General features: G+C 40.2%; 1 protein-coding gene across 2 annotated transcripts in view; it reads left to right on the top strand.

The window, feature by feature from the left end:
• Positions 1 to 26,518, top strand: part of lgr6 (leucine-rich repeat containing G protein-coupled receptor 6) — a 157,125-nt gene that overhangs the window by 84,542 nt on the left and 46,065 nt on the right. For both annotated transcript variants that reach the window (NM_001423839.1, XM_073937934.1), the window contains one exon: positions 25,366 to 25,437. In NM_001423839.1, coding sequence (NP_001410768.1) covers positions 25,366 to 25,437 — 72 coding nt within the window. The remainder of the gene's footprint in view (positions 1 to 25,365; positions 25,438 to 26,518) is intronic.

Genomic DNA, 26,518 nt, shown 5'->3' with positions numbered 1-26,518 from the left:
ACATTTATATAAAGTAATACAAAAATGAGAGGGTTTAAAAACACAGCTGGACTGATGTCTTTGTTGTGTATATGTTTTTTTTTTTTTGTTAAAAAGAGTACACTGAATACCTCCTACCTCTGATAAACTCACAAAAATACAACTCACTCCATCCATCTGTCTAATCGTCCAGCTGGTTTACTACCTGACCCGTTGACATGTGTCCAAAAGTCCTTTAAACCCATCAAACAGACCAGCAAAACAAGTTAAAAAGCAGCTATAATTCATAGACCGGTAGCACTCAAGCAAAAGCCTCTTTCCCAGGCTTCAGCAACAAGTGACCCAACAGTACAGTTATAAAAGAAGCACTCCAATGCTAAAGACCTGGAATTCCTGGTGATCTCTCACACCAGTCCTGTTGTTTTCTTAAGTGTTCTAATCTTCCTCATCCTGTGTGAGACACAAGGCCATGGCCAGCTCTCCACTCCCACCTTTCGTTGAGTTTCCATAATGGCTCTCAGCTGAAATCACAGTTCATGGCTCCTTCGTCATCAACCAAACAAACCCTAGGCCAGATTGCTCTGTTGCTTTATTATTACAAGCTGATGCTGAGCCATTAGAGGGCTAAAGGTACCTTCATCTCGCTGCAGTCCACAAGACACTGCTGATGGGATTTAATGGGCGCATTGTTGCCCCGTTTGAAACCAGTTAATCCCTCATGTGAAGGCCATTAATCAGCTGCTCTGACGGCATTGCGGCTGGCTGGAAATATTGCTGGTGTTTGCTTAACTAATTGCGATTTTAAGCAAGCAGGAAGCTCTCACGTTCTCTCGAGTGAAGGTTAACTGGACACACTGTCAGGAAATCCATGAAGACTGGTAGATTTAAGAGGAGGAATGAAAAATAAAGCTAAGGTCTTGATATTTATCTGGTCTTGATAGTCAATTGGGATGTACTTACACTATGCACAGTTGCATTTTATCTTCCGAGCCCAAGCATGCTCACATCATCTCTCTCAGGACAGCATGCCAAATACGCTATATTATCAATCATCAGCTAGTCAATTGTGATTTGGTGACATAGATCCCCTGCTGAAAAATCCAGCTTAAACCAGCCTAGGCTGGTTGACTGGTTTTAGCTGGTCTACCAGGCTGGTTTTAGAGGGGCTTTGGCCACTTCCAGGCTGGTTTCCAGCCATTTCCAGCCTGGTCTTAGCTGGTCAGGCTGGAAAATGACCAGCTAAATCCAGCTAAAACCAGCTTGACAAGCCTGGTATAAGCTGGACATAGCTGGTTTTGGCTGGGCTCCCAGCCTGGCTAGGCTGGTCAAGCTGGTTTTAGCTGGTCATCTCCCAGCCTGACCAGCTAAGACCAGGCTGGAAATGGCTGGAAACCAGCCTGGAAATGGCCAAAACCCCTCTAAAACCAGCCTGGTCGACCAGCTAAAACCAGCCAACCAGCCTAGGCCAGTTTAAGCTGTTTTTTTCAGTAGGGTCCACCACTTTTGATGCTCATAAACGTTCAGAAAATCATTGTGCTGCACGTATTAAGAGGTTTGCTGAAGGTTGCAGCTCTTATGCAAGAAAGGGTTTGCGTCTTTGATAAACGATGGCAGTTTACATTCATTGAAAAGTAAGAATTATTAATAAATCCATATGAAACTCCCCCTGAAAAGTAACGTTGCGTCTTCAATTTCACACTCTGGTATGCTTTGCACTCACAGTACAAGCGTACCACACCAAACCCCAACCTAACCTTGGGGCACATGTCTTCCAACCGGGCCAAGACAGGCCAACTGACTACATGCAATTTGGAGCACTCACACTTGTCAAACAAACCGGGAAATGCCTCCGGGCATGATCCGGATGGCCTACACTGCAAAAAATGCTTTTCATGCTTAGATTTTTTGTCTTGTTTCTATTCTAAATATCTAAAATTTCTTTTATCAAGAAGCATTTTCTAGACGAGCAAAACATATTGTCTTGTTTTGAGAAATAAAATGGCAGTATTAAGTGAGTTTTTCCTTAAAACAAGCAAAATAATCTGCCAATGGGGTAAGCAAATTAATCTTGTTTTTTCTTTTGACGTAAGATTAATTTGCTTACCCCATTGGCAGATTATTTTGCTTGTTTTAAGGAAAAACTCATCTAATTTTGGCATATTATTTCTGAAAACAAGACTATATGTTTTTCTTGTCTAGAAAATGCTTCTTGATTTAGGAATTTTAAGATATTTGGACTAGAAACAAGACAAAAAATCTAAGTAAGAAAAGCATTTTTTGCAGTGTAGTGAAGGGGTGTCCACACTCGGTTCTGGAGGGCCGGTGTCCTGCAGTTTAGTTCCAACCCCAATCAGACACACCTAGGCTAGCTAATCAAGCTCTTACTGGGCTTTCTAGAAACATCCATGCAGGAGTGTTGAGGCAAGTTGGAGCTAAAATCTGCAGGACACCGGCCCTCCAGGACCGAGTTTGGACACCCCTGGCCTAGTGTGAGTACACCTTTGGATGCAATTCAGGTCACCTAAGAGAACTCAGTGGGGGCTCCTTGTTTAAGTATGATTTGCTAATCCCCCAATGAGGGACAGAGTTAGGGAAATTGTATGAGTTTATATGAGGGATGGCACGGTGGCTCAGTGGTTAGCATATTAACCTCAGAGCAAGAAGGTCGCTAGTTTAAGTCCTGGCTGGACCAGTTGGCATTTCTGTGTGTAGTTCTCCTTGTGTTTGCCTGGGTTTTGTCCGGGTGCTCCAAATTCTCCCACAGTCCAAATACATGAAAAACATATAGGTGAATTGAATCAACTTAATAGACCGTAGTGTATGGCTGTTTCCTAGTACTGGGCTGTAAGTTGGCGGATCATTCCCCTGTGGCAACCCCTGGTGAATAAAGGGACCAAGCCGAAAGAAAATGAATGATGTTATATGAATTTGCCACAGAGATGAGGAGATCTTTTAAGGCTGTTCGTACACATTTAACCACAAAAGCCTTTACGTTCCAAACACGATCTGATCGAATGCATTTTCAATTACCTCTGCAAGTGGTCGAATGGGAAGTTTTCTGGAAGATTTACTTTGGAAAGCTTTTTCTATCTTCATTTTTGGCCTGATTTTGTTTGAAATGACGTCACAGCAGTTTGTTCTTTGATTCTGCATTAAGCATATCAAGAAAGTGAACACTCGCCCCATGAGCGGCACCCTGTTGATGTGAATCTAATCCAGCACTGGACATACATTATGAAACAACACTGAAGTGCACTAGGCCGTGATGACCCTTAAGCCCCTTTCTTGCAGGACCACTCTGTCCTTGTACCCAACTAAGCCTCAGCATCTGATGTTTTCTTAGCAGATGCTTGCGCAAATCAACAAAAATGTGATGAATACTACTCTTTCTCTCTACCTCTCCTCTGCTCTCTGGGGCCAAATTTGGGGATGAAAGCCTTGAAAGGTATCATATGAGGAAAAGACCAGCTGCAGTTTTAATGTAACCCCCTCAACAGACTCAACCCTTCTTCGGTCCCCCATCTCCGATGTTATGAAAAGAAGCCAAAAAAAACAAAATATAGAGCTCATGTCTCTGGCAGACTTCAGCCTTGGAGAAGTGCAAAAAGGTTTTGTTGGTCTCCACCATCCACTTTCATGTCGTAACTTTTTATGTGACATACTTGTTGCTTTGTGTTGCTTCCAGTGAGGATGTGACAAAAAAGACAGACAGAAAAAAAGAAAGAAGGAAAGAAAGAAAGAAAGAAAGAAAGAAAGAAAGAAAGAAAGAAAGAAAGAAAGAAAGATAATTTGCTGCGTCTAAAATTGCCTACATAATAGGTACTGTATTTAAATTTAAATGGACCGCTCGACCATTAGAAAAGTACGTTCTATAGAGCATGGGTCACCAACATGGTAGCCCGCGATGATCACATGAGTTGCCCGCGGGCCTGTTCTAAAAATAGCTCATAATAGTGTCACATATTAATAAGCTGCATCTCATATTTTTGTTGCTTTTCTTTTTAAATCACACATGCACTGATGTAAATTTGAAAATGGCATTAAGTTGTATAAAGTAGTGAGCATAACTTAGCTCACTACATTTTCCAAGAACATAATTCAAGACAGGCCCATTGGAATGATGTGCTTCAGATTTGTTTGAAAATCTGCAAAAATGTAATTAACATTACAATGTACCACAACATATATTTGACTGCAGTCACTATTGTACGATTTCGATTACAAATAACCTCTACTGATTTGTATGATGGATGCAATTTTTTAGGGATGTCCCTATCAGTTTTATTTATTTATTTATTTTTTTTTGCCCTCGAGTCCGAGTCATTTGATTTTGAGTATCATCTAATACAGAAACCAGTCTTGCCAGATTGGAAATGTCAAAGTATCATACCAGAATCTCAAGATCATAGTATTTGGTGGAGGAAAATTATCATACACAAGTCAAACAGAGAGTATACAGCTATTATCTAGACCAGTGGTGTCCAAACTCCATCCTGGAGGGCCGGTGTCCTGCATTTTTTAGTTTCAGCCCCAATTAAACACACCTAAACCAGCTAATCAACCTTTCTAGGTATACTAGACTTCCAGGCAGGTGTGTTGGAGGAAGTTGGTGCTAAACTATGCAGGACACCGGCCCTCCAGGACAGACTTTGGACACGCCTGATCAAGACAATAGAATTTTGACATGACGTGCATCTTACCCCAGTACATATATATATATATATATATATATATATATATATATATATATATATATATATATATATATATATATATATATATATATATATATATATATATATATATATATATATATATATATATATATATATACAACAGTTCTGTCTGGTTCTTGAATCTGATTGGCTGATAGCCGTGATATATTTAAGTAATATCAGCACCCGTAACGCCTCTTTACCCTTTGTGTATTACTCTGCCCGCATACAACCACCAAAAAGCAGACACTACAGATCTAAAGTTTAAAAGATGCTTGCTCAGCTGTTTAACTGTCAGCTTATGATTTGAATCCAAGGCAGAAGAAAGTAGGTCCTCATACAAAAGGGTTTTCGAGACTTTCCATGATTGATTTCGTTTTTATATACACAATTATGCCATCAAACTGTCGTATAAATGCAATATCACACTCGTAGCAGTGCGATATGGCTGTATATCGGCACTGGTGGGGGCACTAAGGCACTCGGCCTGCGGCCTTGCGCCAACTCACGCATCCCACCAGTGCCAATATACAGCCATATCGCACTGCTACAAGTGTGATATTGCTCATATATATATATATATATATATATATATATATATATATATATATATATATATATATATATATATATATATATATAGGAATGTCCCTATCAGGTTTTAAGTATAAGTATCTAGTCCAAATACAGTAGCAGCAGTTTTCTGCCACAACATGTTTCATTCTGCGTGTCTGCTAGGTGTGTTTTAAAGCACTTATAATCACAAGCACTTTTCGTTTGATGTGTGTAAGGAGATCTACCATTCACTTTAAAGGATTTTCTGAAGTTACATTTTCCAGCTAATAATAGGACTTTGATTTATTTTGTGGCAGCTTGCTGTTTATCTTACAGCAGACGCTTTGTCATGTAATGTTTTACTTTTTTTTTGTGTGTGTGTGTGTTTTGCGTATGATGTTATTTTTAGTGAGCATTCACGCTGAATGTATATGATCACACGTCTGTGTTTGCTCATCTGCTCGGCAGAAGCTTCCTCCGATGTGAAGACAGCTCACTGTGTGTGGCTCCTTCTTTTTTTTTATAAGTCTGTGTGTAGCTCATCTCTGTGATCACTCCACATTGATCTGTCGACCATCACATTCAACAAGATGTGGTACAAATTACTACACGCCAAGTATGTGTGTGTGTGTTGGGGGCCGTGTTTGATGGATACAGCAACACAGCCTGTGTAATTTGCTCCATATGAGAGGGGCTGCCAGTTGGGTTCTGGTTTATTATGGCAGGACAGAGCGGGGGAATGCAGCCAGCTGTCTGTGGTAGGTGACTCCAGAGCTGTCACCTTAACTGACAGGCGTCAAGATGACTCTCTACCGCATCCTTGAAGAGAAGGCTGTGATTTAATTCGCCCCCACAAGGCCAATTTGTGAAAACGTGTAGTGTAAACAGCCTTTATGAAGATTACAGTTTGGGTTTGTAGATTCTGACAGTTTTATAGCTTCATAACTTTTCTGACAAGCTGTATTTGAGATTGTTATTTTTGTTAATGTAGATTAAAGAGTGGCATGGAAATATTGCATTTAGAACTTCGAAATGTTGTTCCCTGTACTTTCCAAACCTTCAAGCTTTGAAAGCACTATTCTGAACAATGTTTGCAATCAAAAACTTCGGTCCCACTTTATATTAGGTGGCCTTAATTAATATGTACTTACATAGGAAATAATAAATTGTTACATGTACTTATTGTGTAAATACATGTATTTACTGTGTACTTATGCTTGATTAAATACATGTATGTAATTACATCTGTAAATACCTTTTGTAATTACGTTTGTAAATACACTGTTGACCATCCCTTACACCATAACCTACCCTTAAACCTACCCATGCCACCAAACCTGTCCATAACCCAATCTCTATCCCAACTTAAAAGCACCACAAGTGTTCTCAAATACATTATAAACACAGTAAGTACATTGTATTTATTTTTTGATGTAAGTACATAGTAGTTAGGGACACTTAATATAAAGTGGGACCAAAACTTCTGGTGACTTCCAGACTAGTCTTATAGATTTGAATTGACACGAGGATGACACAATTTTTAGCTTTTCAGTTAAACTATCCATTTAAAAATCAAACCTGCTCTCATCTGCGCACATAGTTCTGAAAAAGATTTATTCGTCTCAAACTGTTTCTCGTTATCTAGATTTTCACTGCAGCTCAAATGTAAACACAATTTTTTTGTGTGTGAAAATACACAAATTACATGTATAAACATACACCAAACAGATGTGAATTCCAAACATTGTCAAGACGTGATTTGTGTGTTTTTGCTGTGGTTTGTGTTTAGTAAATTTGCTGAGGACCCCTCTGTATTTTTTGGACAATTACACTACACTGTCATTTACCTCCCCTTGTATTGTAAACTATGATGTACCAATGATTTCTGCTCTCAGGGCAGAGGTTGCACTACTGTTTGTGTTCACAGGAAGGTTGTTCTATCATAAGTTTTTTTTTTTTTTTTTTTTTTTTTTTTTTTTACATATATTTAGGCTTATGCCAGTATCATATCTGTCGGTCTGTCTGTTTAGTTTTTTTCTTTCTTTTTCTTGCACTTCCTACTTGTTTAGAAGTATAGCTGCCTCCAAAATAGCATACTTCCATACTATACACTAAAAACAATATGTGAATTGAGTAGTGTGCCAGAATTTGTAGAATGTGAAAATCAGTATGCGAGAAGTACCTACTTATGGCAAGATTCTGAAGTGTGCATCTGATGCACGCTACACTATCCCATGATGCATGGCAAAAATAATAATCATTCCTTACATTTATATAGTGCTTTTCTGGGCACTCAAAGAGCTTTACACAATGGTGGGGGGGAGGGGGTCTCCTCATCTACAACCAGTGTGCAGCATCCACCTGGATGACGCGACGGCAGCCATTTTCTGTCAGACCCCACAACACACACCAGCTGGTTGGTGGAGAGGAGACAGAGTGATGAAGCCAATTAGGATATGAGGAGGGTTAGGAGGTCATGATGGACAGAGGCCAGAGAGCAAATTTGGCCAGCATGCCGGGGTGAAATCCCTACACTTTTTCGAAGGACATCCTGGGATTTTTAACGACCACAGAGAGTCAGGACCTCGGTTTTAACGTCTCATCCTAAAGACGGCACTCACGGAGAAGTATCACGGAGTCCCGGTCACTATACTGGGGCATTAGAACCCACACAGACTGCAAGTTGGGTGTCCCCTGCTGGTCTAACTAACACCACTTCCGACAGCAACCTAGCTTTCTCATGCGGTCTCCCATCCAGGTACTGACCGGGTGCAGCCCTGCTTAGCTTCAGTAGGTGACCATGTGAGAGTTGCAGAGTCTAGTAAGATAATTCATGAATGGGAGTTAAGCAGGTAGGTCATGTGATCAAGACAAAATGGCAGATATAGTACTTCCAAGTTCCTACTAATTGCATACTTACTATATAGTACACTAAAAGCAGTATGTGAGCCAAGTAGTAGGTTAGAATGTGTAGAATTCGAAAAACAGTATGCAAGAAGTACCTGGATGATCTAATATTTATGGCAAAATTCTGAAGTGTGCATCTGATGCACGCTATGTTATCCCATGATGCACTGCAAGAGAATTCATGAATAAGAGTGGAGTGATGCAACTGATGTGAGTAGGCCATGTGATAATTACAAAATGGCAGATATAGTACGTCCAAGTTCCTAATAATTACATGGGCTATGCAAAAACTGCTTACTTCCATACTATACAGTATGCTAAAATCAGTATGCGAGCCAAGTAGTAGTCCGAATTCACAGAATTCGAAAATAAGTATGCGAGAAGTATTTGGATGACTTACGGCTAGATTCTGGAGTGCGTATCCCATGCATACTGCACTATCCCATGATGCCCCTCGAACTAATTCATGTATGCGAGTTAAGCGAAGCAACTGACGCAAGTAGGTCATGTGACCATGACAAAATGGCGGATGTAGTATGTCCGAATTCCATTCATACTGCTCACATTCATACTTCGTACTTTTCTAACGGCCAAGCAGTACGTTTTAATTCAAATGCAGTACCAACTGAGTGGTAGGCACTTTCGGACGGAGCCATACTTTCATACTATATAGTACACTAAAAACAGTATGTAAGCTGACTGGTATGTCCGAATTCATAGAATTTAGAAAACCGTATGCGAGAAGTACCTAGATGACCTACAACTTACAGCAAGATTCTGAAGTGTGCATCTGATGCCCACTACGCTATCCCATGATGCACAGCAAATTAATTCATGAATAGGTGTGAATCGGCGCAAATGATGCGAGTAAGTCACATGATCATGACAAAATGGCGGATATAGTACGTAAGAGTTCCTACTAATCGCATACTTCCATACTATAGAAAACAACTTGGAAATTTATCGTGATGTGGTCACCAAAACTGGAAAACTTATACAGTATTAGTCAGACATTTGGACACCCCTTTATTACGGTATCTGACACAGTAATAGCAAGCAAGACATTATCCTTAAAATATATTTCCCCTGAGGATTGTTACTAACCATACCGAAGAGTGTTTGAACACATCTCTATGGTCACTGTGCAGTTCAAGCTAAATAAATAACTAGACTGGAGGTTGCCACCCACCTGCTTGAGCAGATGATCTCCTGGGGCGCACCACTCCCCTCTCCTCTCTTTTAATTCCCTTCTTTTCAATCTCTCACTGATCTTTAATCCCTGTCATTACGCGTTCATTTAACACTCACGAGTGAAGCGTGATTAAACCATCTTTATAGTTCTGGGTTTGTCTTATATCCTGTAATTAATGTAGGATAATTGGAGTGACTGCAGACTCTCAGATGGAGAAGCTTACATTTATCAGAACAAAAGCTTCCTAGCACATCTTCTTTAATAACTGAGATTAAAACCATACTGTATCCTCTCTTTCTGGCACCTTTCCACTAAACTGTAATGACGTGACTTGCATGTAATACATTACATAAATTATTAATACATTAATCATTGCATGTAATGCATTTATTGACAGCTTGATTTGGCTCCTCATCTTCTGCACATTCATTATGTAAATTTATAGTACTTCACGTCTCAAAGCCGCTCTGCTGGATTGATATCTAGTGACATGTTCAAGAGACAGCTTGAGAGGATATGAGCTTTACGTGTTACCATCAACAGCGATCCACTCCTGACAGATCGCTGGTGAACTACAAATGTCATGTTTAGGAACTACAAATCCTATCAGGCCATTTCATGAACACACCAGCTGCTCATCATGGCTGATGAGACACTGATCATTCAGACTATTTATGCACCACACACACACACACACACAAAAACACACACAAAAACAAACAAGTTTAATACGGGGAGATAGGGATTCAGGAAATGACATTAATAGGTTTACTAAGTACAAAGGACAGGATTCAGACCAGAATACTTATAAAGTTCCTGAGAAAAACAGGTGTCTATTAGAGGATATAAAATAAATAAATAATTTAAATTAGAATAGAAGGTAAAGGGAATAGAGTTAAATATAACCAAGTATTAGAAATAGTAGAAGTATTAGTAGGAGTAAGAGTACTGTGGTGTTTTTTATTATTATGGTTTTAGAGTACATTTACATTTAGTCATTTAGCAGACGCTTTTATCCAAAGCGACTTAGAAATGAGGACAAGGAAGCAATTTACACAACTAAGAGCAACAATGAATAAGTGCTATAGGCAAGTTTCAGGTCTGTATAGTCTAAGAAGGGAAGTATTAGTAGTATTAGTTTTTTTTTTTTTTTTTTCGTACAGTTAGTGTGATATTCAAAGAGGCAATTGCAGATTAGGAAGTGAAGTGGAGACTAAATAGTTGAGTTTTTAGTCGTTTCTTGAAAGTAGCGAGTGACTCTGCTGTTCTGATGCAGTTAGGGAGTTCATTCCACCAACTGGGCAGATTGAGCGTGAGCGTTCGCGAAAGTGATTTCTTCCCCCTTTGGGATGGAACCACGAGGCGACGTTCATTCACAGAACGCAAGTTTCTGGAGGGCACATAGATCTGCAGAAGTGAGAGCAGATAAGAAGGAGCAAGGCCAGAGGTCACTTTGTAGGCAAACATAAGAGCTTTGAATTTGATGCGAGCAGCAACTGGCAGCCAGTGCAAACGGACTAGCAGCGGAGTGACATGTGCTCGTTTACATTTACAGACATGTGCTCGTTTACAGTACATTGTAGCATTAGAGTATTATGGTTAGTAGTATAACATAGGAGTAGGGAAGAGGTGTGTGTGTGTGTGTAAGTATATGTGTGTGTATGAGAAGGGGTGGGAAAGAGGGAAGTGGGGAGGGAAAAATTGATTAGTATGTAAACCTAACCTCTGGTCCACACTCCGGAGCTGAAGGTGGCGGTAATGCCAACCGCCGTAAAATTATAAGAAGAAGAAGAAGAAGTATATGGAGTGTTGGAATTTTAGGGAATGAAGAAGCAGATGAATCTGCAAAGGAGGCCACAAAAACATCTGAAATTGACATGTTTTTAAGAACTAGTAAAAACAAAATGAAAACAATTATTCAAGAATTTGTGAGGGAGAGATTGCAAAAGAAATGGGAGAAAGAAAGAACCGGAAGCTGGGATTACGTGATCCAGAGGATGGTGGGTAAAAACAGAACAGTAGGGAGAAATAGTTGTGAGGAAACCGTTATATCAAGGGTAAGGTTTGGACATACTGCTCTGAATAGTGGACTTTTTAGAATAGGAAAACATCCAAGTGGATATTGTAATATTTGCGAGAGGAAAGTATAGAACATATCATAAAAAAAAGGCCATTATATAAAAGGGAACGGAATTATTACTTGGTGTCTTGGCAATCAAAAAATGGGGTTTTAATGATTTACTTTTACACATCCTCATACAGCGAAAAAATTTATTATTCGAGGCACTATTTCGTGTAAGACAGCGAACATAATTTATATGCTCCGGAGCCCGTGTGGTTTATGTTATGTAGGTAAGACGAGTAGGCCTTTAAAAATTCATATTTCTGAACATCGATGCGCTATTCAACACCATGATCCTAGAAGTCCGGTTGCGCAACACTTTTCAGTTATGAGACATTCCGTCTCTACTCCACAATATATAGGGATTGAAGTTGTGAAGTGTCCATGTCGGGGCGGTGATCTTAATAAATTGCAGTTGCAACGCGAAGCTTTCTGGATTTTCACTTTAGACACATTGTCTCCAAAAGGTTTAAATGAGGAGTTTGACATTTGTCCTTTTCTTTAATAATTTTTGAATAAGGCTGGAGGGGCGCCCACTGCGTGGAAGTGTGCGGGATGAGTTGGTGATTCATTCCGCTGTGGTGGCCCCGGACTAATAAAGAGACTAAGCCGAAAAGATAATGAATGAATGATTGTTACGAATTAAATTAAAAATCCTTGATCAAAAAGAGATTTAACCAAAACGTAACAATATAAAAGGGATTAAAAATATAATCCCTGGTGCCCCGCGCTCTCTCTCCCCATAATATATACCAAAAACACGACCACTGAGAATTAACAAGATATGTGAGAGGAGATCATGTGATCCGGATGTGTACAAAAAGGAGCACCTGATTGTGATGAACATCGTCTGATGAAGACTTTTTAATTTAATAAATTTGTATTTTTGGAGCCTTGGTGTTGCCGCCTTTGATTGACATTTAATGAAAGTCAAAAACAGCCTTGAACACAATGAAAGGGCACTCGGTTAAAAAACAAAAAAACACAAGGGCTAATGCATGGAGTTTCTGTCATTTGACCTGCTGATTGGATATTTGCATTAATAAGCAGTTAAACATATATACCAAATATAATAGCCTGTGAGTGTACTGTCTTTACATCTAAGAAGTATCCACTTGTTAAGTGTGACATCACACGAAGCGGCTTCCAGGTCCAAGCGCCCTATTCAACTGAATGGGGAGACTCACGAAATAATAATTATAAACGTTCACAAAGCGATTTAATACTTTCGAAAATCACGATCGCAGTATATATGTCCATGCCTAATATCCAATGGCCAGAAAGTGATTCATTTTTTTATAAATTGTTAAAATTTTTAGATTTGTGATGCAGCAAGCCCAGAGATTGTTGTGTACACTATGACTTTATCTAAAATTAACTTTAATGTGTGATATGAATAAAAAGGGATCATAAATGAATGATTTCTCAACTCAAATGAGTGGCGTCTTGCATTACAGTAACAGTACTACATACGTCACCAACACGTCACCACTTAACAAGCGAATAGCTGTGCAAAGAAACATCTCCAATTGTTTTGATGATGTATGCAGATCAAAGGGGCTTATGCATGAGTTTGTAATCCTTAAATGTGCGATGTAACCAAAACCACTGGGTTAGAGCATAGAAATCTGGCTTGCTCTGAGATAAGATCTTATTTTCATTTTAGCTCCAGCTGTGAGCCAATGGTAGCTTTAAGTCATGCACTGTTTACAATGTGTGCCTCTGAAGTCAAACCCAGTCAGCCTTGGAGGAGTTGTATCATGAGCAATCGCATTTCTTGATCTCTTGAGATAAATGTGCTTTTATTATGAAAACATTCTGTAACTTTTAAATCCCCACGCTGCAAAATGCCTGTGATGTCAAATGCTGAACAGATAACCATTTGCATTCACTATTTGCAATCATTTATTGCATCATCAGAAACTATGTAGTCAAGGTTAGGAGGAAGTAGAGAAAAAAACAATGCCTTATTCAGTAAGGTCTTAGAGCCAATAATGATATCTGCTCAATAATGTAAAAATGATGGGTTAGCATTGTCGCCTCACAGCAAGAAGATTGCTGGTATGAGTCCCGGCTGAACCAGTTGGCGTTTCTGTGTGGAGTTTGAATATTCTCCCCATGTTCACATGGGTTTCCTCTGAGTGCTCCGGATTCACCTACAGTCCAAAGACATGTGCTGTGAGAATTGGATGAACTAAATTAGCTGTAGTCTATGATTGTGTGTGTGAATGCATGAGTTTAGGGGTGTTTCCCAGTACTGGGTTACAACTAGAAGGGCATCCGCTGCATAAAACCAATGCCGGATTAAACATACGGCGACCTCTGAAAAATCTAAGTGAAGTTTCACAAACTAATTTCGGGAGGAGCACGCGATATGATTGACCACAGCTGATCTTTCATCTACAATCATTAAATAGCCAATTAAGTTAAGTCAGGGGTGTCCACACTCGGTCCTGTAGGGCCGGTACCCTACAAAGTTTAGTTCCTACCCCAATCAGACACACCTGGGCAAGCTAATCAAGCTCTCACTAAGCTTTCTAGAAACATCCTTGCAGGTGTGTTGAGGTAAGTTGGAGGTGAAATCTGCAGGACACTGGCCCTCCAGGACCGAGTTTGGACACACATGGATTAAGGGAAGTTGGTGGGTGGGGGGATCGGTTGGTTGGTCAGTCAGCCAGTTGACCGCAACCTCTGGTGGATTGCCACAAGATAAGCAGACGCAAATGGAACTCGCAAGAGAAATCTGAGATCTTAAAAAAGCATACAAGGTGGCCTTTGAAGGTTTGAGAAAACTAAAATTGCAGCAAAAAAAAAAAAAAAAACAACGTACCTCCTGGGACGTATTTTGCACTCTCCAGAAATGTATGGATCGACCCCACACAGCAAAATTTCTCTGACCCAACTCTGGCCCACACAATCAGGTTTTGCTTGGCCCACATGTCGCAGTGAATTGCAGTACATGACTGGATCAAGTTGGCTTCCAGACAAGGGCCAAACATAGACCATATCTGTGTCCAGTCTCAGCCAAGTTAATAACTCATAACTGGGCATGAACTGGGCCGGATAGGTTGGTGAGTCACAATCGCAATAAAATTGATAAACCCATAAAGTATTGCGCTTTAAGCACACTATAGGCGTTTTTTTTTTTCTCTTAGCAATTGGTTCATTTTTTTTTTTTTCGTTTATTTATTTTTTTTCTTTACTCAAGAATTTTTTGATGTATTATAAATTGTGGGTCAAAACAGGCCAAACGTATGTGGCCCACATATGAATTTTTAACATCCTGGCCAAATACTGCATTTTACATCTGGTCCAAATCTTGTATGCCACCTTAAAGACAGTGCCAGTTTAATGCCAAATCTGGGCTAGAATTCTTTGCTACCTGGGACATTTCAGAATGAGACCGGGTTGCCAGGTAAATAGCAGTAAAAGAACAGTGTCATTCATTCATTTTCTTGTCGGCTTAGTCCCTTTATTAATCCGGGGTCGCCACAGCGGAATGAACCGCCAAGTTATCCAGCAAGTTTTTTTACGCAGCGGATTCCCTTCCAGCCGCAACCCATCTCTGGGAAACATCCACACACACATTCACACACACTAATACAATAAGGACAATTTAGCCTACCCAATTCACCTGTACCACATGTCTTTGGACTGTGGGGGAAACCGGAGCACCCGGAGGAAACCCACACGAAAGCAGGGAGAACATGCAAACTCCACACAGAAACACCAACTGAGCCGAGGTTCAAACCAGCAACATTCTTGCTGTGAGGCGAGAGCACTACCTACTGCGCCACTGCCTCGCCAAAAGAAGTGTAATGGGCCCTTTAAAAGAAGGCCCAAAGGATTCGAATGTCATCTACTTTCTTCCGTAGATATTGTCAGAACAAAATATCTTCAAATCAAAAGCTCCGTGCAGATGTCTTTCATCAGACTGTGGTATGATACGACAGTCACAATGTCAGACACAGATAAAACCACTTAGATTAGCACCTACGTAAAAACCCACACCCTACCCATGTGTTTGCAGATAACCTCTTCTCCTTTCTCTTCTCCTCTCTCATCTTTCCTTCATGAAAGATAATGCCACCTGGAAAGATAGGGTATCGAAATGCAGCCAATCAACGCCTTTCACATCTGGCCACTATATTTTTCACCTCAGCCTATCTACCCTTATTTTGATTCTCTTTAGTAACCAAAACATGGTATAACACTATTTAGCCAAGCAGATTTCCATTGTACCATGACTTCAGCTATCTTTAACACTTTGGGCTCTATTTTGACGGTCCATGCGCAGAGCGCAAAACGCAGGGCGCAAACGCTTTTAGGGCATGTCAGAACGCGTATTTGCTAATTTAAGGACGGGAAAACCCGCTTTGCGTCATGGCCCATGGTCTAAAAGGGTTAAGTTTATTTTCTTAATGAGTTATAGATGTGTTTTGAGAATAAACCAATTAGAGTCTCATCTCCCATTCCCTTTAAGGGCCAGCTGCGTCGCGCCAAGAGCGCATTCGCTATTTACAGGACGCAAAGTAAGTCTAAGTGGAAAAAATGAGCATTTCACTAGCAAACAGTTCACAGTTTATTAACAGAAAACAGTTAAACAGAGCATCTACTGCGTGAGAATGAGAGATAATGGATCTACTTTCACTTCCGCTCTTGGATAGGGAAACCTTTACGCACAGACATCAATTAGTCTATAAATAAATAATTTTGTTTGTTAAGCGCAAATATTTGTTTCAAAACTATTTCTAAATTCAGTTCTAATTTCCAGCAAACGAATAATTGAACAATAATAACAAAATGTGCTAAAAACCTGAGTTATATCCTAAAACACATGCTGTGCCCCATATGGTCTAAAACCTGACAGGTGGGCAAATCTAAGCTTGTTTTTAATAAAACAAATATAAATATGGATATAATAAATAATACTGCTAATAATAATACCATTATACAAAGGCAAATTGTTATGAATGAACTGAAAAAGCCTCCCGACATGAAGAAGACATAAAAGCAGTGATTTTTCATATTTATGTAGGCTAGAAAATAATATGTTTTGTAATATTTTAATCCTTTATATTTATATTCTATATCTATTCTTATTATATCCTATATATATCCTTAATATTTAATTCTTTTCATATGTAAAGATATTTTCCTATTGCTCTCTTGTGCGTATTAAGCAGTGCGTAAACGAGGCGCAACTCTGCACCGGAGTTTAGACCGGGTTAGTTTTGGTCTAATGAAAAATCTATTATAGTTTCTCAAAATAGCATCGCGCCAGCGGTCCGCCTCAGAACGCCTTCCTTTTTAGACCAGAACGCCTATGGGCGCAAAAATGTGCGCTAATGCATTTGCTATTTAAACAGCGTAGCGCAACGCCTCAAAACGACTCTTGCGCCAAGCTTAAACTACCAAAAGACTACTGCACCACGTCTTGCGCCACACTGCGCCGGGTGTATGATAGGGCCCTTTATGTCAGATTAAGCGGAATGTTTTTTAGGTCCCCCTATGGATTCTTTAAATATTAGATATGTGAATGTTTTTTTTTTTTAGAATTAGATCTCAGCAGGTACACCTTATAAACTTCCTGATAAAGCAAACACTCAATGCTATTAGGCATGTAGATGTGGTCAAGGTGAACTCAAACTGGTCATCAGTATAAAAAGTGATTAAAAATCATTGAATGTGGCATGGGCAATGTGGTGGAGCAGTAGGTAGTGCTGTCGCCTCACAGCAAGAAGGTCAATGGTTCGAGCCTCGGCTGGGCCAGTTGGCATTTCTGTGTGGAGTTTGCATGTTCTCCCCGGGTTTGCATGGGTTTCCTCCGGTTTCCCCCACAGACATGTGGTACAGATGAATTGGGTAGGCTAAGTTTTCTGTAGTGTATAAGTATGAATGAGTGTGTATGGATGTTTCCCAGAGATGGATTGCAGCTGGAAGGTCATTCGCTGCGTAAAACATGCTAGATAAGTAGGCAGTTCATTTATGAATGAATTAATGAATGAATGAATAAATGTGGCATGGTTGTTGTTGCCAGATGGACTACTTGAGAATTACCATGATAATATTTCAGTAGTTCATTTTTTTTATTTAGTGGGTAATTTTCAATGTACAGTATGCAGACAAATAACTTCAATGCAGTAGCATCCTTTAAATTGTGGTGCAGATGAAATGGTTTATTATTTACACACAATACAAATATTGTCAGCTAGGTTGTCAGCTTACAATGTAAGACTTAGTGCTTTCCATCTGCAGGTCATCTTGCTCTTTCCTAGATCCAGCAGCATTAAATCAAGAGTAGCTTTTGGGAAGCTGTTTCAAAAAAGTTTCGCCAAGACTGGCTTGAGAACTCAAAGGTAGAAATATTTGGAATTGTTCTTAAATCTTATTCGTTTTCCTGAAATCAAAATTTGGTTTACTCTCATCAGAGATGACCAACAACACAGAATTTATTCTCACACAAGTGCCCGAAAGGGATTGAGAGTGAGTGCTGTAATAAAGATCTGCGTAAATGACATAAAATCAATCCAACTTTTTACGAGAGGATCAAAAGCAGGCCATGTGCAGCCTATTTCCGCACAGGTCAGAGTTTATAGTGATGATGAACACATATTCGAGAAGACAAGGTTACTTTCAGGGAGCTGGCGAGAGATCCAATTTCAAAGCTAAAGGAAATGCAGTCGCAACGTTTACATTTCTTCATATGCAGATCCTCTCCGGGCCCAAAAATTATTAAGCTATAGAAACGTTTTTCATCGTGCCATGCAATGGATATCACAGGAAACAGTATTGGAAATAATATGACCCCGGTTTTTACGAGTTTAAAAGCAATAATATGTTCACCAGTCGGAGAATCCTTCAGCTTCAGTTGTTCAATAGCATTTGTTAAAGTAATCACTTTTTGTGCGGTTTTATGTTTGCCATTTTGTTGCAGTATGCTTAAAGTAATTGCAAAAAATAAATAATTTAATAGGTTGACAATGAAACGGAGCTTATACTTAAAATTCCCTCAAGGGCATAGTGTGCGTTTATCTCTGTTAGAGTAATTTATCACATGGGCATCATTCCAGAAAAGAATGAAACAAAGTTTATTGTTTGTTTAAAATAAAATCTGTCAATGGTTTGATTATGGGTTAGCAGGGCCAGAAGAAATCTGCAGACGGTTTTATGAGCTAGTTGAGTAGGAAACCTGTATAATTGATTTCAACACAGCTCAGGTGCTCTTAAAGTATTTCTAACTGCAACCAAAGTCAAATTAGCCAAAAAGTTTAAAGATTTAAGTGAATTACACTTCATACATTCATTTCCCTCCAGCTTAGTCTCCATTTCAGAGGTTTAGCACAGTGGAAAGAAACTATTAACTATTCTGGCATATGTTTTATGTAGCTGATGCCCTTCCAGCTGCAACTCAGTACTGGGAAGCACCCATACAAGCACATTCACACACACACACACACACACACACACACACACACACACACACACACACACACACACACACACACACACACAAACACAAACACTCATACACAATGGCCAGTTTAGTTTATTCAATTCACCTATAACACATGCCTTTGGACTGTTGGGAAAACCGGAGAACCTGAAGCCAAAACAAAACCATACCAAAACATTAGTAACTTTGTTTCAACAAATTGCATTTAGAGGTTTTTTTTTTTTTTTTTTTGCATGTTTATTAGTTTTTTCTGTCCAATGGAAGGGACTAGTTTTGCTCTGAATTGCTCTGGAAATGTTTTTAGAAAATCAATTCCATTTTACATCATAGGAATTTTTTACTAGCTTATAGCATTAGGTTTCTATTTTTATGAATTACAGAGTTTTAGGTACAGTTTTTAGATCCAGAGTTCTGCAGGAGTAGATTTTATGTGAATGGAGAAGGGTATAAATGGAGGTCAGAGCCAGTTACAAGTGGGTGGAACTTGACATCCAAGTGGGCTGTACAAAACTAGACTTTTTATTTATTTAATGTCTTATACATGACAAGGTCTACACCTTCCCCAACTCTAAACCCAACCTCACAGTAACTTGTAGTGTTTTATTAACATCTGCACCTACACCAACCCTAAACCCAACCTCACAGTAACTTGTAGTGTTTTATTAACGTCTACACCTACCTCAAACCTAAACCAAACCTCACAGTAACCGGTTGTGTTTAATTAACATCTACACCTACCCCAACCCTAAACCCAACCTCACAGTAACCGGTTGTGTTTCATTAATGTCTGCTCCACCTATACCATCTAAACTGAACCCTTACAGTAACCTGTTGTGTTTTATAAGTGTCTTCGCCTATTCCAACTCTAAACCCAACCTCACAGTGACCTGTTGTGTTTCATTAATGTCTGCTTTACCTATACCATCTAGACCGGATTTCACAGTAACCTGTTGTGTTTTATTACCTTCTACACCTACCCCAACCCTAAACCCAACCTCACAGTAACCTGATGTGTTTTATTAATGTCTACTCTATCTACACCACCTAAACCCAGCATACAAATCCCTCCCACTTGGAGGTAACCCAACCTACTTGTGGTGTAATACCTCCTACTTGGAGGTCTCCGGGCTGCAGCAATACCCACACTTTCAATACTCTATTGAAGAGGGTACCTGAGAATATATTAAATGCTCCACCAATGTGAGTCCCATCAAGACCTTATTTTTCTTTCCCTAATAACAATTCTTTTCTTAGAAGAAACTGTAATTAAGACTACACGAATAAACCCCACTTTAAAAAAAAAGTATGAGTCTGATTAAAGTTTCACGGTATTTTGGCCCCCAATGAGGCATCTAACAGAAGACAGATGTGCTGCAGGGGGCCTAACACTAACCAGCCATCCCAGAGAGCTTTGCCTCTGACTTGTGGTGCTTGTTGTCAACACAGCATTCAGTGGTCTAATGACAACAGCCAGCTTCCACCTTTTTACACACACTATCTGCAATGCAGCCGACTCTCATAAACTGCTCCCAATAAACATGTGGTCGCCGCTTTACGAGGTCGCAATTGATGCTAAAAACGGACTGGAACTGAAACAGTGGAGCTGTTAGTAGGTTGTGATTATGCTTTCTGACAACCAAATGTGTCCTCACACTTAATTCTAACAAACATCTGTGGTAAAAGTTGCCGTATGAAAAGGCTCAGCTCACACTTCATCTAACGGAGACTTTTATTATTTGGTCTGATTTGGACAGATGCTGGAGATCTCACACTGCACTAGTAAATACGCCTCGTGTGACTTTCATCCAGCATAAAAATGCATTAATTCTGTTTTGAAAAACAGTTTTACACTGTTTGATCTTAGGACCAGTTTGGGAATGAACCTCAGATGCATCAACACTTTGATATGGTTGCCATCTATAGCATATTTTTCTCAGTCGCACCTTCCTTAATCTCACCATTCAATAATCCCTATATTGGAGAGGAGTGCTGAGCGCAGTTTGGACGATTTTGGACTGAGAGCAAAGACTAGTAGGCTGGCATGGGTTATTAGAGAATGGGTTCAAAGAAGTTCTGTTTAATGTATTGTCTCTTAAGCTGTTTTCACACTTGAGTTAGTTGCTCGGTGTAAACCTGAGTTTTTCCTGGTATTAATGTGCATTTTCAGCAGTCACCAAGCATGCATTGCAAATTCCTCCATGTATTAACATGTTATTTCAGTGGGTGCATTAGATGCATTTCTGCTTCCTGCTGGTATTAAAATGCATTTACAGTGGTCTGCCTAAATGCATTACTTTGTCCTCCTGGTATTAGCGTGCAAACTTAGTGGTCATACAGTACTTAGTGGTCACGCACTGGTGGTATTCCTTCAGCCCAGACAAAATGAATGTGACCCTGAAGTGGCCCAGCAGTACAATGGCAAAAATGGGGGCAACGATTCAAATTCATATATGAGCCATTTAAGGCACAGATTTGGGTCTTATGGCAAAATGTAATCTGAATGTGAGCCTAAAGAGGCCCATGTGGAAAATGGTAAATTTGGCCCAAATGACAGAGGACAAATGTGAGCCACAGTTGGCGAAAATGTAGCATAGTCATTTAAGGGTAATCTGGGTCTAAACCTAAAGTGGCTCACGCGTCTAGATGAAAATGTGGCCCAGTTATCTCAAGACTTATGTGGGCCACTTTTGACAAATATTTGGCACAGTAAGCTCTGGCTATTGCAGATGTGAGCCTAAAGCGGCCCAGAGAAGATATGGCAAATGTGGCCCAGTTATTTTAAGACATATGTGGGCCACTTTTGGCAAATATTCGGCACAGTAAAGCCTGGTTTATACTTCTGCGTCAAGTGACCGGGGTAACCCATGGCGCATGTAACGCGCGTGGCTGTGCATTTATACTTCTGCGCGCTGTCTCTGTTGGTCTGCATTAACACTTCCGAAATGCTAGTTGGCAGTGAGGTGTAAATGTTCCTCTGTGTCGAGTTTCTTCTGTGCTGTTTTGTTTTCCTGAACACTTCCGGGATGTACAAGTGGCTCAAACTCGCTCATTTTGAGGCAGGAACCGGCGGACGTGCAACAACTTTAACTATGAGGTAAACACAAAACAAAACTTTCCATCCGGAGCTCATTCACGGGACTCCACACTTGTAAACAATCGCTCCATCAGGCTCGCACTATTCACGCGGCTCTCGGCCCCGCCCAGACTCGTCAGCGCTACCAAACCGACCAATCACAGAGCTTGCGCTACGCGTCGTTGCGACATGTAGTTACATTTTTTGAGAGGTGCACGTCAACGACGCCGACAGCCACGGCGAATGGTTATGCGTCAGCGCCGTAGCATACGCGGCGTTTGACACAGAAGTATAAATCAGCCTTAAGCTCTGGCTAATGCAGTCGTTAGCCTATAGTAGCCCAGAGCAGATATATAAAATGTGGCCCAGTTATCTTAAAATATATGTGGGCCACTTTTGGCAAATTTTCGGCACAGTAAGCTATGACTAATGTGGATTTGAGCCTATAGTGGCCCAGGGAAGATATGGCAAATGTGGCCCAGTTATCTTAAAACAAATGTGGGCCACATAGACTGAAGTCACCATCATGGAGAAAAGTGTTTGCTTTAGTTGGGCTCATAGCCCTGAACCTCTAAATATAAGTTTTATTTTGGATTGATGTAACTTTTAAGAACTTTGCTTGAAATTTTTGTTCATTACAGCAAACAAAATAAAGTGAGGCACAACCTGTGATGAAATAATATAATTCATTAATGTTTACCAATGTTTAATCCATTTAATAGGCCAGAAGCAAACTGGGGCCCAGAACAGGGTCAGTTCTGGTTCATTTGGTTGAATTCTGACTGATCTGTGGTATTATTTGTGGCCCAGATCTGGCAAACAGGAGCGGACCGTCCAAGTGCCATCGTTCCATGCGGTATGTGGGCCGGATGTAAGTGTCTGGTGTGGGCCGGATTTGAGCCACATGAATTTTGCTAGCTGGGACATATCTAAAGCTAATTAAGCTATTTATGATCACTACTAATTCCAGGTGGATTTTGGCAAATTGGAACCAGAGTCTGCATGAAGTAGGCTCTCTGGGACTTTTTCGTCTGATGAAAGAAATGCTGGATGCCAAGTAAAACCTCGTTTGTATTTTGTGCCCTATTGACCAGATTCAAATTTGAAGAGGATTGTACAGGTCAAGTTGATACAGTCATATTTCTTAGAAGTATAAACAACATGTTGACACAAGTGGCTTGGGAAAATTAGCGTTAAAGCCATGTTTGTATGTAACGTGAGAGAATACATAAAGCAAAGAGCTCCAGTGTTTAGATACATGACTGAATTATAACGAGGGATAAAAGTTGACCGCAGAGCTGGCACAAGCTTTCAGCAGAACAGCAAGCTGTGGTACGTGCCTGAAACCTCATCCGACATGCATGTGAAGCGGTCACTGGCCTATTTACACCCGGGTGAACCGCTAAGCTTTGCAGCCTCCAAATCTGACACTTTTATTTTTGCCTTCCCTACCCCTCCACCCCCCCTTCTTCATTTCCCTCTGCCGCTCGCCCTATGCAAAACAAATGTTTGTGAAAGTGTGGCAGCACACAGTCTTAGCAGAAATAGAGTCGACGGACTGGAGTGCGGTCTGGCACAACATGAAGTGATAGCCATTAAAAACCTCTGAGACTTCATGGCTCAATTGTGGATGATGGATATGTAAATGTGTGTGTGTGAGAAAGATCTGTCAGATCTTGTCATGCACCCAACTCTAGGTTTTGTGCTTCTGCTTTTTGGGCTTGTGTCACCTGTAGACAACACAGTGGTTGCTTTGCCAAAGCTGTCGCACCCATTACATTACCGATCTACATGCTAAACATTGGCTGCTCCAACTTCATCTTGTCACACTAAAGGAACCATTTGGTGTACATGATGAGGCTACTCCAGCAGGATGGAGCGATTTGAGGCAACACAGTTTTGAGGTATGGGTGGTCCCATTTAGGCTGTCATGACTCCTTGTGAGGCTTCGACAGACTTTCCTCAAACTTTGCCACCCAGGAAAAAACAGGCACGAATGCTTATTAAGTGATTTGTTTGATAAACAAATTGATTAGTCCGGATGGGTGAGCCTACAGCTGGTTGATATTTGCTCTGACTCTCTCTGGGAACATCTTTCCCATGTCTCAAATCCTCTGAAATCACACAACAATTTTCAAAGAGGTCAGCGTATGAAATTGCATTGGTAATTTAGAAGATGATTTGTTGATATTTGGCCTCCTCAGCTAAATCTGGAGTTTGGCACCAACAGCCTACATTTGGAACCCAACGTGTACTGCTGTTACTGTGCAGGTGTCATTATGCACTCTGAGTTCATTGTATTCTTGATTTGTACGGTATGCTCTAGTGTACACAACACTTACAGTCTCAGTTTCTTCTGCATGATTCCGATGATATCTGATATTTAAACATAAAATTACATATATGACATACAGTCAGAGACTATAGAATACACAAGACATGTCACTTGTATAGTGTTTAATAAGGAAGAGATTGAAACCCGCCTTTTAGTATAGGAGCTAATTGTTATAGACTGCAACGTTATAGACACACGTCCAGATGTGTATTAGGTAGTGCTGTCGCCTCACAGCAAGAAGGTCGCTGGTTCGAACCTCGGCTCAGTTGGCGTTTCTGTGTGGAGTTTGCATGTTCTCCCTGCCTTCGCGTGGGTTTCCTCCGGATGCTCCGGTTTCCCCCACAGTTCAAAGACATGCAAAGGTGAATTGGGTAGGCTAAATTGTCTATAGCGTATGTGTGTGTGAATGTGTGTATGGATGTTTCTCAGAGATGGGTTGCAGCTGGAAGGGCATCCGCTGCGTAAAAACTTGCTGGATAAGTTGGCGGTTCATTCCGCTGTGGCGACCCCGGATTAATAAAGGGACTAAGCCGACAAGAAAATGAATGAATGAACATTTTATATGGAAAATATAAATATAAACTTGCTTTTATATCCATATATCAGATTTCTGTGTGGGAACATGCATAGAGTACATGTCCCCTTCAATAGCAACTCTACCCATTTTAACTAATGTCATGTATAGGAATATAGTTGTACATATTAGTTGCCACAATAGGCAAAAATAAGCTCAGAGTGTTTTAATATCTTGGCTCCTCTTTTCAAATGTTTAGAAACCATACAAAAGAGAGATGTTTGTACGTGAGTGGTAAAGCCCAGGGGCAAGTGAGATCTGAACCCCATTTATGGTTCCTACATCCAAGGAGATCTTACACTTTTGTTTTCATTGTGAGCAATTGAACGCACATGCATACGCACATGCACACGCACATACTCGACTTTATGAATTCACCAGATTCTCATCTCTCTGTTAAAGTCATCAGTGTGTTGGACTCCTGATGAACCAAAGCATTTCTTTTGTCCATCCACAGAAGACTCTCGGGCAACCACCTGAGACACATCCCTGGCCCCATGCTCCAAGGCCTCTACAACCTCAAAGTCCTGTAAGTAACGAAAGATCAAAAGTGTTTTTGTTTCACATAATGCGTTTGTAGAAAATTGCATTCTTTCTGAAAGACTTTTGTAGCGATGTCATTCGCTGCTTACTTGGAAACAGAACTGATGATAGGTGATGATTCAGGTTTTGCTCTGTGTTGAATGGTCAGTGTGCTGTTCTTTATTCCTGGGCATTTGTTGATGTTTTATTGACAGATTTTAGTTGTTTTAAAAGCAGTTAATGATGTGAGACAGGCCAGACCATGGAACAAGGCCAGGCATGGAACATAGGTTTCAACATCTCCACACAGCAAATTAAGCACCTTTCCATTCTGTCCTAATAACTATAGTATGTTTGCTTGTGATGTCATTATTATTATTATTATTATTATTATTATTATTATTATTATTATTATTATTATTATTATTATTATTATCATTGCTCAAACCAATACAATTGCAGTTTTACATTAAATTGAGTCAACTTGTTAGCAAAGGTTCGGAAGTAAGACCATGCCTCACTTTGCCTATTCAACCAATCACCTACTCCCTAAAATTTATTTAAGGCAGACCAGCCCTCTAGCACTGTTCTTCTCATTTTCTCAAACCCACCCTCACTCCCTTTTTTTTCTTGCTTCCCATTAACAATCCTTATAAACCTATCTTCCGTCCTAGGTTGAATCGAGGGGTCTAATCACTCAAAATACGGTACACCCACTCTGAGTTTCTCATCACCGTAGGACACCTGATCAGCCTACCTCCTAGCTAGCAAAATTCATTTGGCTCAAATCCGGCCCACACCAGACACTTACAGCCCACAAACCACATGGAATGATGGCACTTAAGCGGTCCGCTCCTGTTTGCCAGATCTGGGCCACAATTAAGCCATAGCAATATCGCATATCAGCCAGAATTCAACCAAATGAACCAGAACTGACCCTATTCTAGGCCACAGTTTGCTTTTATTCTGGCCCAGACACTTACATCTGGACCACATACTAAATGGAATGATGGCTCTAGGGCGGTCCACTCCTGTTTGTCAAATCTGGGCCACAAATAAGTCAAAGCAATACTACGTATTAACCAGAA

This window comes from Danio rerio, chromosome 23 (assembly GCF_049306965.1).
Source record: "Danio rerio strain Tuebingen ecotype United States chromosome 23, GRCz12tu, whole genome shotgun sequence".
In the NCBI taxonomy this organism is placed as follows: Eukaryota; Metazoa; Chordata; class Actinopteri; order Cypriniformes; family Danionidae; genus Danio; species Danio rerio.
This window is presented reverse-complemented; position numbering and strand designations above follow the sequence as displayed.